Source organism: Mobula birostris, chromosome 28, assembly GCF_030028105.1.
Source record: "Mobula birostris isolate sMobBir1 chromosome 28, sMobBir1.hap1, whole genome shotgun sequence".
Classification (NCBI taxonomy): domain Eukaryota; kingdom Metazoa; phylum Chordata; class Chondrichthyes; order Myliobatiformes; family Myliobatidae; genus Mobula; species Mobula birostris.
The window spans coordinates 3,581,665-3,595,871 of NC_092397.1; the positions used below are offsets into that span (position 1 = coordinate 3,581,665).

The 14,207-nt window shown below is 51.3% G+C and overlaps 1 protein-coding gene across 3 annotated transcripts in view; it reads right to left on the reverse strand.

The window, feature by feature from the left end:
- Nucleotides 1–9,102, reverse strand: part of LOC140189103 (zinc finger translocation-associated protein-like) — a 36,361-nt gene extending 27,259 nt beyond the window's left edge. For all 3 annotated transcript variants that reach the window (XM_072245804.1, XM_072245803.1, XM_072245802.1), the window contains exon 1: nt 8,828–9,102. In XM_072245804.1, the coding sequence (XP_072101905.1) occupies nt 8,828–8,912 (85 nt within the window). In that variant the 5' untranslated portion in view covers nt 8,913–9,102. The remainder of the gene's footprint in view (nt 1–8,827) is intronic.
- Between the last annotated feature and the right edge of the window lie 5,105 nt (nt 9,103–14,207).

Sequence of the window (14,207 nt, forward strand, 5' to 3'; positions counted from 1 at the left end):
CTACACTGTCCCATCACACACCCCCGGGGTCAGACACAGGGTGAAGCTCCCTCCACACCATCCCATCAGACACTCCCGGGGTCAGACACAGAGTGAAGCTCCCTCCACACCGTCCCAACACACACTCCCGGGGTCAGACGCAGAGGGAAGCTCCCTCTACATCGTCCCATCACACACTCCCAGATTCAGACACAGAGTGAAGCTCCCTCTACACTGTCCCATCACACACTCCCGGGGTCAGACACAGAGTGAAGCTCCCCCACAATAAACAGAAAGGATTTTACAGATGCTGAGAATCCACAGCAACACAGACAAAGTGCTGGAGGAACTCAGAAGGTCAGGCAGCATCTACAGAAACGAGTCGATGGTTGATGTATTGGGCTGAGTCTGGGAACGAAGGGGTAAGATGCCAGAGTGAAAAGGTGGGAGGAGGGAAACAAGGACTAACTAAGAGGTGATAGGTGGGAAAGGTGTGATGAAGTAAGGTGGGAGCTGATGGGGGGAAGAGGCAAAGGGCTGGAGAAGAGGTAATCTTGATTGGGGAGGAGAGTGGATTACGGGAGAAAGGGAAGGAGGAGGGGCACCATTGGGAGGTGATAGGCAGATGAGCTGAAGGGGAATGGGAAATGGAATTAAAACGTTTGGCCACCGGAACGTTCTGCTTTTCGCAGTGGGAGGGGCCTGAGGGAGCAGCCCCCCAACTTATGACACGTCTCACCAATGTAGAGAAGACTCCATTGGGAGCACCAGATACGATAAACAACCCCACAGGTTTGCAGGTGACGCGTTGATTCATGTGGAAAGACTGTTTGGGGCCCTGAATGGTGGTTAGGGAGGAGATGAATAGCATTTCTGTCACTTGCAGGGATATAAGACCATAAGATATAGGAGCAGAAACAGGCCACTTGGCCCATCGAGTCCGCTCCGCCGTTTCATCATGGCTGGTCCAATTTTCCTCTCAGCCCCAATCTCCTGCCTCCCCCCAAATGTCCCTTCATGCCCTTGCCAATCAAAAATTTATCAAACTATGCCTTGAATATTCATAAAGGTTTGGCCTCCACAGCCATCTGTGGCAAAGAATTCCACAGATTCACCACCTCTGTCTGAAGAAATTCCTCCTCATCTCCATTCTGATAGGACACCCCTCTATTCTGAGGCTGTGTCCTCTGGTCTTAGACTCTCCCACCATAACAGCCAACCCGCCATTAAGGACATGTATACAGAAAGGGCCAGTGACAGCAGGAAGGATCCCGGCCTCCCTGCTCATGGACTGTTCGTCCCACTCCCGTCAGGGAGGAGGCTACGTAGCATCCACACCAGGACCACCAGACTCAAAAACAGTTCCTTTCCCAAGCAGCAAGGCTGATCAACACCTCCACCCACTAACCCACTAACCCACCCCTCCTCACTCCCAACCACCACGACTCTATCATTTACTGTCAGTCAACTCATGTACAGATACTCCTGTGCCTAGTGTCACTTTATGGACAGACAATCAATCTGTGTATATAAACTATCTTGTGCCTTTATATTTATTGTGTGTTTTTATTATAGTGTTCTTTATCTTATTGTGTGTGTTTTTTGTGCTGCATCGGATCTGGAGTAACAATTATTTTGTTCTCCGTTACACTGTGTACAGTAAATGACATTAAACTATCTTGAATCTTGAATGTGGCAGCAACTCAATGCATTAAACGTTGCAGAAACGGTCAAGAGGTTCAGTTCCAAATATCAGAATGGGGAAGATATGTGACCTAAGTGACTTTGACCGTGGAATGATTGTTGGTGCCAGACGGGGTGGTTCGAGTGTCTCAGAAACTGCCGATTTCCTGGGATTTTAAAACACGACAGTCTCTAGGGCAGGGGGGCCCAACCCTTTTTATGCCATGGGCCCTCTACCATTAACCGAGGGGTCCACTGGCCCCAGGTTGAGAACTCCTGCTCTGGAGTTTACAGAGGATGGTGCGAGAAACCAAAACAAAAACATCCAGTGAGTGGCAGTTTTGCGGGCAAAAACGCCTTGTTGATGAGAGAGGTCAGAGGAGAATGGCCAGACTGACGGGAAGGTGACAGTAACTCAACTTAACCACACAGCGGTGTGAGAAGAGCATCTCTGAACGCACAACACGTCTAACCGTGAGGTGGACGGGCCGCAGCAGCAGAAAACCATGAGCACACCCTCAGTGGCCACTTTATTCGGTAGGAGGGGCTAATAAAGTGGTCACTTGTACTCTTAAGATTAAATTTACCGTGACTTTGAGAAACCGCGGATCAGATCTCACTACGTTCAGCAAGCGATCATGAGGACGTATGGCAGGGTGGATATTATTATGTAGCAACTGAGTAAAGAGGTCTTTTTACGACTGTGCAGGGTCTTGGGAGACCTGAACCATGGGGAGCTCTGGTCTCTCAGGGTCCTCCTATCCTCTTGTTGGAGGGTTTGGAGGCTTGCGTTGCTCGGTGACCCGGAGAGTCATGTCGGCTGGAGTCTTGGTAGGGTCACCCACGCCGAACAGGGTCAAAGGGTAGAGGCCAGACTAAGAGTGGCCCACCGGTCCTCCAGGTTCGGGGGTTCAGCTCAGGGCCGACAAACCCCAACTGGTCAAAATTAATTGTCACGGAAGCAGCAACGAAGGGTCCTCAAACACGAGGAATTCCGCAGACGCTGGAATTTCAAGCAACACACATCAAAGTTGCTGGTGAACGCAGCAGGCCAGGCGGCATCTCTAGGAAGAGGTACAGTCGACATTTCGGGCCGAGACCCTTCGTCAGGACTAATCTGAAGGAAGAGTTAGTAAGCTAGTAACGAAGGATCCTTCTACATCTGTGTGTGACAGTATTCCTGAGTGATATTGCAAAGAGGGATCGGCCCAAAGACTGAGCCACAGATACCCACTTATTCTGTTTGGGTAGCCTCCAACCTGATGACATGAATATTGATTGCTCCTTCCAGTTAAAGAAAAACTACCCCCTTCCTCTATTCCACACTCTGACCTTTCGCTCTTCTTGCCTGCCTATCACCTCCCCCAGGGTCACCTCCTCCTCTTTCTCATGTGGTGCACTGTCCTCTCCAGTCAAGACCTTTCCTACCCACCTGGCTTCACCCCTCACCCTCCAGCTATCCCTCCGTCCCCCTCCCCGCCCTCACCACCTGGCATCTTCCCCCTTCCCAGTCCTGATGAAGGGTCTCGGCCCGGAACGTGGCCTGTTTATTCATTTCCGTAGACGCTGCCTGAGCCGCTGAGTTCCTCCGGTACGTGGCGTGAGTTGCTCTGCATTTCCAGCATCTGCAGACCCTTCTCACGTTAATGATACAGTGAAGAATGCTGCCTGCTCCCTGTACAACTAGGGACGGCACGCCAGTGTCCCCGTGATTCCGGTGCCAACGTATCATCGCCGCATCCGTACCTTGAGAGTAAATTTACTTTGAACCATGTTGCCAGCCACTGTCATTGTTAGAACGTAGAAGAGTACAGCGCAGGAACAGGCCATTCGGCCCACACTGTTGTGCTGAACCAGCTAAAAACCAAATCAAAAACACCCAAACACTAATCCTTCCTACCTACACCTTGTCCATCTTCCTCACAACCACGTGCCTATCCAAACGTCTCTGAAAAGCCAAAAATGTATTTGCCTCCACCACCACTCTCTGAGTAAAAATCTTACCCCTCACATCCTCCCTTGAAGCCACGCTCTCCCACCTTCTGGTGTTAGACATTTCAACCCTGGGACACAGATACTCCCTGTGCACTCTATCTAGGCCCCTAATAACTTATAAACCTCGATCAGATCTCCCCTCCGACGCTCCAGAGAAAACAACCCAAGTTTGTCCGGCCTCTCCTGATAGCACATGCTCTCTAAACCAGGCAGCATCCTGGTGAACCTCTTCTGCACCCTCTCTGAAGCCTCAGCATCCGTTTTATGCTGGGGCAACCACCAGCGCCGTCACCTCCAAGCATTAACTAAAGGCTGGGTATTAATGGCAGGACGCCCCTGCTGGTGAACCCACCGGGCAGCGGGTTATCCTCCCTTCGTTCCCGGTGAGCCCCTGCGAATTCAGAGGCAACCGCTTGGTCTCTGGGAGTACAACTTGAGACACGTCTCTCTCCTCTCGCCCTCAGCTCTCCCGGCAAGCAGCAAGCGAGGACCCTGTGCGGCTCCCTTCCGAGGGTTTGCCTCCCACCTCTCCCAGACCTCGGACCGAGCATGGTGCCAAGCAGGGCAGGTAAGAGACGGTTAAGCCTCACAGGGTTGGTATCTGGCGTCTGTATGAATGATTCGGGTGAGACCATTCAGAATATAGAACAGTACGGCCAATACAGGCCCTTCGGCCCACAATGTTGTGCTGACCTTTCAATCTAACACTTCCCTCCCACATGGCCTCCCCCATTTTTCTTTCATCCACGTGCCTATCTAAGAGTTTCTTAAATGCCCCTGACCTACCTGCCTCCATCACCACCCTGATAGCATGTTCTATGCACCATTCTTGATTGTGAAAAAAATTACCTCAGACATCCCTCCTGTACCTTCCTCCAATCACCTTAAAATTAATCCCCCTTGCGTTAGCAGTTCCCACCCTGGCAAAATGTCTCTTGCTGTCCACTTGATCTGTGCCTCTTATCATCTTGTCCACCTCTATCGAGTCACCTCTCTCTCATACTCCTTCGCTCCAGAGAGAAAAGCCCAAGCTCACTCAACCTCTCCTCATAAGACGTGCGCTCTAATCCAGGCAGCATCCCGGTAAATCTCCTCTGCACCCTCTCTATAAAGCCTCCCCATCCTTCCTGCGACGGGGGCAACTGAAACTGAACACATTAGCATGTTTAAGGATTGGATTTATTTTCTCACGCGTCCCTGGAGGCTTGCAGGGAAAAGACCTGAAGATTGTGCAAGTGCCACCACGATTTCTGCGCCTCCATAGCTTGCCCACGACTCACCAACTCAATCCCGTGCATCTTTGGAATGTGGGAGGAAACCCACATGGTCACGGGCAGGACATATATACTCCTCACAGACGGCGGATCATTACCACTGTAAGTAAGTTACACGATGGCTGGTACGCTTGCGGGTGACACCAAATTGACGGCGTGTTGGAGAGTGAAGAGGTTAGTAGGCGGTTACAACAGCAAGTAGATCAGTCGGGGAAGTGGGCCAAGGAGTGGCAGATGGAGTTTAACTCAGACCAGTGCAAAGCGCTGTGTCTTGGGAAGTCAACTCACTGAAGCTTAGAAGAGTGAGGAGGGAATCTCACTGAAACCTATCAAATATCAAAAGGCCTAGATCAAGGGTATCCAGCCGTTTTTATGCCAAGGGCCCCTACCATTAACTGAGGGGTCTGTGGACTCCAGGTTAGGAACCCTTGGCCTAGATAGAGTGGATATAGTGAAGATATTTCCAACAGTGGGGGAGTCTGGGACCAGAGAGCACAGATAGAGTGGTCGTGGAGAGGATGTTTCCTATAGTGGGGGAGTCTAGGACCAGAGGACACAGATAGAGTAGATGTGGAGAGGATGATTCCTATAGTGGGGTGTCTAGGACCAGAGGACACAGATAGAGTAGATGTGGAGAGGATGTTTCCTATAGTGGGGGAGTCTAGGTCCAGAGGACACAGATAGAGTGGATGTGGAGAGGATGTTTCCTATAGTGGGGGAGTCTAGGACCAGAGGACACAGTTAGAATGGATGTGGAGAGGATGTTTCCTGTAGTGGGAGAGTCTAGGACCAGAGGACAGAGATAGAGTGGATGTGGAGAGGACGTTTCCTATAGTCGGGGAGTCAAGGACCAGAGGACACAGATAGAGTGGATATGGAGAGGATGTTTCCTGTGGTGGGGGAGTCTCGGACCAGAGGGCACAGCCTCAGCATACAAGGATGTCACCTTAGAACAGAGATGAGGTGGAATTTCCTTAGCTGGACTCTTGCTGGACATTGAATTCCATGGATGGGTGTGGAGGCCAAGTCGTTGGTTATATTTAAAGCAGAGGTTGATAGGTTCCTGATTAGTTAGGGTGTCAATGGTTACAGGGAGAAGGCAGGAGAATGGGATTAAGAGGGGTGATAAACCAGCCATGGTGGAATAGCAGACAGACCCGATGGGCTGAATGGCCTAATTCTGCTCCTATGCCTCATGATCTTCGATCAGGGCCAGGATTGTACAGTAAATGGTTTGTTCATTCGTTCGCTGCCATGTCGTATGACGTGGGTGATCACAGTCTTTCCGTGACCATGATTGTCCTTGACAAATTTTTCTACAGAAGTGGTTTGCCATTGCCTTCTTCTGGGCAAGACAGGCGATCCCAGCCATTATCAATACTCTCTAGAGATTGTCAGCCTGGTGTCAGTGGTCACATAATAAGGACATGCTCCCATGGATTCATATGATCCTGATCGGGGGGCTAAGCAGGTGCTACCCCTTGCCCAAGGGTGACCTGCAGAATGGCGGAGGGAAGGTGAGCCCCACACCTCCTTTGGTAGAGATACATCTCCACCCAAGCAGTAAATGGTAGTGTTGCTGATCAGAGAGAGCTAGGGGTAAAGGCAAAGACATATAGTTTCCTGAAAGTGGAGATTCAGGTAGACAGGGTGGTGAAGAAGATGTTCACCGGTCAGGGCAGTGAGTACAGGTGTTGGGACGTTAAGTTGCAGTTGTACAAGTCTCTGGTGAGACCACAATTGTGCAGAGTTCTGGTCTCCCATCTTCAGGAATATGTTGTCATACCGGAGAAGGTGCAGGAGAGACTTGCCAGGATGTTACTGGGATTCGGAGCACTTGAGTTATAGGGAGAGGCTGGGACTCTCCGGCGTGGGGGAGGTTGAGGGTGACCTTATGGAAAGCCAGGAGGGTTGGGCAGGAGACTAGCAAACCATCCTATAAAAACCCCGAGCAACAGAAACACCAGCAGAAGCTCCGAAGACCCCATCCCTGGGACAGGAAGGTGGGCTGCACCTGGGGACAGCTTGAAAGACTGGCCCAGGACGGAGGACTCTAGCAAGCTGCTGTCGGCGGCCTGTGCCCCGGTAGGGGCGGTGGGGGTTAAGGGGACGAAGGGGAGTCTAAAACCAGAGGTTTAAGGTGAGAGGGGAGGGGGAGGATTCAAAAGGGACTGGGGGGAAACCTGCAGGGTCTCGGGGGGGCGGTGTGGATAGTACAAACTCCTTTCAGACACAAATAAAGTGGAAGCTTGCGGTCTTTTCCCGAGGGGAGGTGACTCCAAATCTGGAGGGCTCAGGTTTACAGTGAGAGGGGAACGATTTTGTTTTCACACCAAGGGTGGTGGGTATAGCGAAAGGTAGTGGGCGGGAACAACTACAATGTGCAAGTGACATCTGGGCGAGCTACCTGGAGAGGAGAGGGTTGAAGGGGTACAGTCCAAACGTGGGCAAAACGGGCCGAGCTCGGGTGGATCATCTGGCATGATTTCCCCGCGCTGTGTAACTCTACACTCCCCTATCGAACGCAGCCTCGGGGGGGGGGGGGGAGACGCTGAAACTCTGGACTGTCTCCCCGAGAGGAAGGCCCAGCGGCAAGCGACTGTGCCAACCAGCATCCATAAGACCATAAGGTATAGGAGCAGAAGTAGGCTAGCAGTAATTATACACTGGTCGCATTCAGACAGCAGGGGTCGGCCCCTTCCCGTCTAGCGAGCCCCAATTACACCCATCTGACCAACTGGATGTACAAATTCCTTCGAGCCAGAGCCCAGGTCGCTGGTTCTGTAATAGTCACGCTATTGATTAGAGTGTATAATTCTAATTGGGCAGCCTACTGGTTAGCGTAACGGTACTGGCGATCAGGGTTCAATTCCCGCCGCTGCTTGCGAGGAGTTTGTACGTTCTCTCCCCGAGACCGCGTGGGTTTCCTCCGGGTGCTCTGGTTTCCTCCCACAGTCCAAAGACGTACCGGTTAGGGCTAGTGAGTTGTGGGGATGCTACAATTGGTGCAGGCTGCCCCCAGCCCAGCACGATCCTGGCCGGTTTGATTTGAAGCAAACGACGCATTTGTGATATCTGGAGAACAGAACGGTAGGGGAGTGAGGGGGCTGCTGCCCAGGATGGAAATAAGCTGCAGAGAGTTGTAAACTCAGTCAGCTCCATCATGGGCTCCGGCCTCCGTAGTATCCAGGACATCTTCAAGGAGCGATGCCTCAGAAAGGCAGCGTCCATCATTATGGACCCCCATCACCCAGGACCTGCCCTCTTCTCATTGCTACCATCAGGGAGGAGGTACAGGAGCCTGAAGACACACACTCAGCGATTCAGGAACAGCTTCTTCCCCTCCGCCACCCGATCTCTGAATGGACATTGAACCCAGGAACACTACCTCGCTACTTTTTATTTCTGTTTTTGCACTGCTTAATTTATTTAACCATTTTATACAGCAGTTGAGCTTTCTCCCCCTTATATTTAGCATGTATTGCTGCCGTAAAGTTAACAAATTTCTTGGCATACACCGGTGATACCAAACCTGATCCAGATTCTCGACTTCCAGTGTCTGCGTCCTATCGTCAGTTAAAAGGCAGCATCTGTGCCCGTCTAACCTTCCTTCCCCGGCTGTTGAAAGAGCTCCCCTCCCTGCTGTGGAACACCAGAGCCCCCCACCCCCACAAGTCTCTGCCTGTGTCTGTGTCCTCCCGCTTGCTGGTGGAGTCCAGCAGATGGCGGTGTTGGCCAGGCTCTGGCCATCAGAACAGCTTGCCTTTGTTTAGGCTCCGTGGGGCCCTCAGCAGAAGCTCCCTTCCCCCAACCATGCACACCCCCCCCTCCCTCCCTCTGTCCCCTCGCTCGGCCAAGCCGCCCGCCTCACCCACCTCCCCCTCTGCCACTCTTACCCGGATCTGGCCTCTCCTCCTTGACCGCCCTGGGCTCCAGCCCCGTATCCGGCTGCAGGGCCACCTCCACTTGCCCAGGCTCCATCTTTGTCCTGCAGGGCTCCCCGGCTCTGCAGAGAGGAGGGGAGAGAGGGAGCGGGCAGGAGCACACAGAGAGAGAGAGTCTACGTGCCACAGCCAACAGCAAATGCAGGAAGCAGTGTGTCTCATTCCCCGACGGCTGTGGCCCGCAGGCTCTGCAGGGAGGCAGCAGTCAGCTCCTGCTCAGCGAGAGAGGTCTCTGGCCTCTTCTTCAGTATCTACAGCAGCCAATGAGCTATGGAGCCCCACCTTAGGGCCCCTGAGGCTCCTTTAAGGGCTCCGGGGGGAGATTTAAAGGGGAAAGTCGCCGCGACGGTAAAAGCAGTCAGCCCCTGGGGATTGATGGTGGGGGGCAAGCAGCCGTCCGTGAGGCACAGACGGTCACACACAAGGGGCAGCCTGAGGGAAGGGCGCCGGGAGACCGGCTCCTGATGCCAGAGTGCCATCTCTTCACTTCCTCCTCCCTCCCCTCCCCACCCAGCCAGAACAGACCCGGGATTAGAGCCCGTAGCTTCTCCCTGGCTGACATCTGAGGATGTCCGTCTCTCTCTCTCTCTCACTCACTACCCTAAATGTCTACACTTCTCGGGGGTGAAGAAACTTCGGGTGCCTTGCTACCAAAGTTCAAAATAAATTTATCACCAAAATACATGTGTGTCACCATATGCAAACCCGAGATGCGTTTTCTTGTGGGCATTCACAGCAACACAATAGAACCAACCAAAGGCCGCGTACAACAAGACAAACAACCAGGCCACAATATCATGGGTCGGGGGGGGTTTGGCGGCTATGCAACTGCGGGAGGCTTCACGCATTCTCCCAGCACCACTTTCCCGCCCTCAGTGACAAGGCGTACGTACAATTTAAAAAAATATTCATTTAAAAATTATGAAGGGCAGCACATACAATTCAACCCGGGGTGAAATGCCTCTTTCTGCGTCGGTGATCGACACGGCCCGAGGACTGTGCCGGGGGGTGGCGGGGGGTCAGCCCACAAGTGCTGCCGACAGGGCACATCCCACAGCTCAACAACGCTAAGCTGCACATCTTTGCAACGTGGGAGGAAACCAGAGCACCAGGAGGAAACCCACATAGTCAACGGGGAGAGCGTGCGAACTCCTTACAGACAGCGATAGGAGTTGAATCCCGATCGCTGCTGACTGCAGTAACATTACTCTAGCCGCTACGTTAATGTGTTTCCCCGTTCTCCCCACCCTGACGTCTAAACCTTAAACCATGCCGCACCTGACCCTGGGTCCCTGGAGTTGAACCAGGTCTACAGACTCGAAGTTCAAAGTAAAGTTTATTGTCAGAGTACATACCTGTCACCACACGGAACCCTGAGATTCTTTATCTGCGGGCAAATCTATAGAACAGTAACTGTAAACAGGATCAATGAACAACAAACTCTGCAAATGTAAATATAAATACAAAATACTCTGCAGATGCTGGGGTCAAAGCAACACTCACAGCACGCTGGAGGAACTCAGCAGGTCAGGCAGCATCCGTGGAAACAATCGGTCAACGTTTCAGGCCGGAACCCTTCATCAGGACTGAAGAGGGAAGGGGCAGAGGCTCTATAAAGAAGGTGGAGGAGGCGGGGGAAGGAGAAGGCTGGTAGGTTCCAGGTGAAAAACCAGTAAGGGGAAAGATAAAGGGGTGGGGGAGGTGATGGTGGGCTCACAGAGTGCGTCACTGGTTACATCAACTTCTGTGTGGACTGCAATGTTCCGACAAGAACTGTCCTTTGTTATTCAAATAACAAGCCATGGGTGACAAAGGACATTAAGGCCAGGCAGCATCTGTAGGAAGAGGTACAGTCGACGTTTCAGGCCAAGACCTTTCGTCAGGACTAACTGAAGGAAGAGTTAGTAAGAGATTTGAAAGTGGGAGGGGGAGGGGGAGGGGGAGATCCAAAATGATAGGAGAAGACAGGAGGGGGAGGGATGGAGCCAAGAGCTGGACAGGTGATTGGCAAAAGGGATACGGGAGGATCATGGGACAGGAGGTCCGGGGAGAAAGACAAGTGGGGGGGGACCCAGAGGATGGGCAAGGGGTATAGTCAGAGGGACAGAGAGAGAAAAAGGAGAGTGAGAGAAAGAATGTGTGCATAAAAATAAGTAACAGATGGGGTACGAGGGGGAGTTCTTCCAGTTGTGTTCTTCCGGTTAGGAAGTCGGGGATCCAATTGCAGAGGGAGGTACGGAGGCCCAGGTTCTGCAACTTCTCAATCAGGATTGTGGGAATGATGGTATTAAATGCTGAACTATAGTCGATGAACAGCATCCTGACGTAGGTGTGTGTGTGTGTTGTCCAGGTGGTCTAAAGCCGTGTGGAGAGCCATTGAGATTGCATCTGCCGTTGACCTATTGTGGCGATAGGCAAATTGTAGTGTGTCCAGGACCTTGCTGGCTCCATCTCGGGCACTAGCCTACAAAGTATCCAGGACATCTTCAGGGAGCGGTGTCTCAGAAAGGCAGTGTCCATTATTAAAGACCTCCAGCACCCAGGGCATGCCCTTTTCTCACTGTTACCATCAGGTAGGAGGTACAGAAGCCTGAAGGCACACACTCAGTGATTCAGGAACAGCTTCTTCCCCTCTGCCATCCGATTCCTAAATGGACACTACCCCATTTTTAAAATATATATCATTTCTGCTTTTTGCACTATTTTTAATCTGTTCAATGTATGTATACTGTAATTGATTGATTGATTTATTTATCATTATTTATTTTTTTCTTCTTCTTCTATATTACGTATTGCATTGAAATGCTGCTGCTAAGTTAACAAATTTCACAACACATGCCGGTGATAATAAACCGGATTCTGATTCTTGTACCGTCTACCTGACGGCAGCAGTGAGAAAAGAGCAGGGTCTGGCTGGTGAGGGTCTTCAATGATGGATGCTGCTTTTCGACAGTGACGTTTCATGTAGACATGCGCAATGGTTGAGAGGGTTTTACCCGTGACGTACTGGGCCGAATCTGCTACCTATTGTAGGATTTTCAACTGAAAGGCACTGGCGTTCCCATCCCAGGTCATGATGCGGCCAGTAAGCACAGTGTCCACCACGCGCCTATAGAAGTTTGCCAAGACTTTCGAAGATGTGCCAAACCTGAGGAAATAGAGGCACTGTTGTGCTTTTTTTGCGATTGATACGTTGGGTGCAGGACAGGTCCTCTGAGATCGCGACACCCAGGCATTTAAAGTTACTGACCCTCTCCACCTCTGATTACGGGCTCAGGGTCCTCTGGTTTCGCTCTGCTGAGGTCCACGATGGTCTTATCGAGCGAGAGGTTGTGGTTATTACGCCACGCAGCCGAGTTTTCAATCTCCCTCCTGCGTGCTGGTCCATCACCCCCTTTGATACGGCCCACAACAGAGGACTTTAGAGAGACCTCACAACCATCAGGGTGCTAAACCTGCCTTCTCACACACCTCTTTTGTTTGTCAGACTCTTTCTGCAGATTTTTTTGAGATCGATAGATATTTATTGATCCCCAAGGAAATTACAGTGTCACAATAGCATTACAAGTGCACAGATATACAAATACTAGAAGAGAAGTAAGAAATAATATAAAAAATAAGTTAACAGGAGGGGCCATCGTGTCCCCGGCTATAGGTTGACTCATTATAGAGCCTAGTGGTCAAGGGTATGAATGAACTCATACAGCGCTCTTTGGAGCAGGGCAGTTGTCTCAGTCTGTTACTAAAAATGCTCCTCTGTTCAGCCAAGGTGGCATGCAGAGGGTGAGAAACATTGTCCAGAATTGCCAGGATTTTCCGTGGGGTTCTTTGTTCTACCACAGCCTCCAGTGTGTCCAGTTTGACTCCTATAACAGAGCCAGCCTTTCTAATGAGCCTGTTGGCATTACCCATGTTGATGTCATTGCCCTGCATAGAAGATTGTACTGGTGACAACAGACTGGTGGAACATGTGAAGGAGAGGCCTGCACACTCCAAAGGACCTCAGTCTCCTCAGGAAGTAGAGGTGGCTCTGGCCCTTCTTGTACACAGCCTCCGTGTTGGTGCTCCCCTCAAGTCTGTCATCCAGGTGCACCCCCAGGTACTTGTAGGCCCTCGCCACATCCACATCCTCACCATCGATTGTAACAGGGAGCAGTGCAGTATTAGGGTTTCCTGAAGCCCATCACTGTCTCTTTTGTCTTACTGACGTCGAGCTACAGATCATTCAGTTTCCACCATTTGACAAGTCCCCTGCCAGGGCCCGGTACTCATCCTCTCATTCTCCCTTTATACACTCAGCCATTCCCAGTCATCAGAGAATTCTGCAGTTCATATTAAAAAAGTAAAATATATTTCAAAGTCAAAGTAGTAATTTATTATCAAAACTACAACCTTGAGATTTGTTTTCTTGCAATAATATACAGGAAAATACAATTAAATACATGAAAATATCTCCACACAAAGACTGACAAACAGCTGTGAGTGTATAAGAAACAAGAGAAAATCTGCAGATGCTGGAAATTCGAACAACGCACACAAAATGCTGGAGGAACTCAGCAGGCCGGGCAGCATCTGTGGAAAAGAGTCAACAGTCGACGTTTCAGGCCTGCTGAAGGGTCTGGGCCTGAACGTCCATTGTACCCCTTTCCTCAAATGCTGCCTGGTCTGCTCAGTTCTTCCAGCATTTTGTGCGTGTTGGACCAATTTCCGCCGGGATCAATAAAGTATGCACAAAATAATCTGCAGTTGCTGGGGTCAAAGCAACACTCACAACACGCTGGAGGAACTCAGCAGGTCGGGCAGCACCCGTGGAAACAATCAGTCAATGTTTCGGGCCGGAACCCTTCGTCAGGACTGTAGAGGGAGGGGGTGGAGGTCCTATAAAGAAGATGGGGGAGGGTGGGGAGGAGAAGGCTGGTAGGTTCCAGGTGAAAAACCAGTAAGGGGAAAGATAAAGGGGTGGGGCAGGAAAGGTGAAGAAGGAATAGGGGAAAACACAATGGGTAGTAGAAGGAGGCGGAACCATGAGGGAGGTGATAGGCAGCTGGGGGAGGGGGCAGAGTGACATAGGGATTGGGGGAGGGAATTACCGGAAGTTGGAGAATTCTATGTTCACACCAAGGGGCTGGAGACTACCTAGACGGTATATGAGGTGTTGCTCCTCCAACCTGAGTTTAGCCTCATCATGGCAGTAGAGGAGGCCATGTATGGACATATCTGAATGGGAGTGGGAAGCAGGGTTGAAGTGGGTGGCTGCTGGGAGATCCTGTCTGTTTTGGAGGTGCTCGACGAAGCAGTCCCCCAATCTGCGTCGGGTTTCACCAATGTAGAG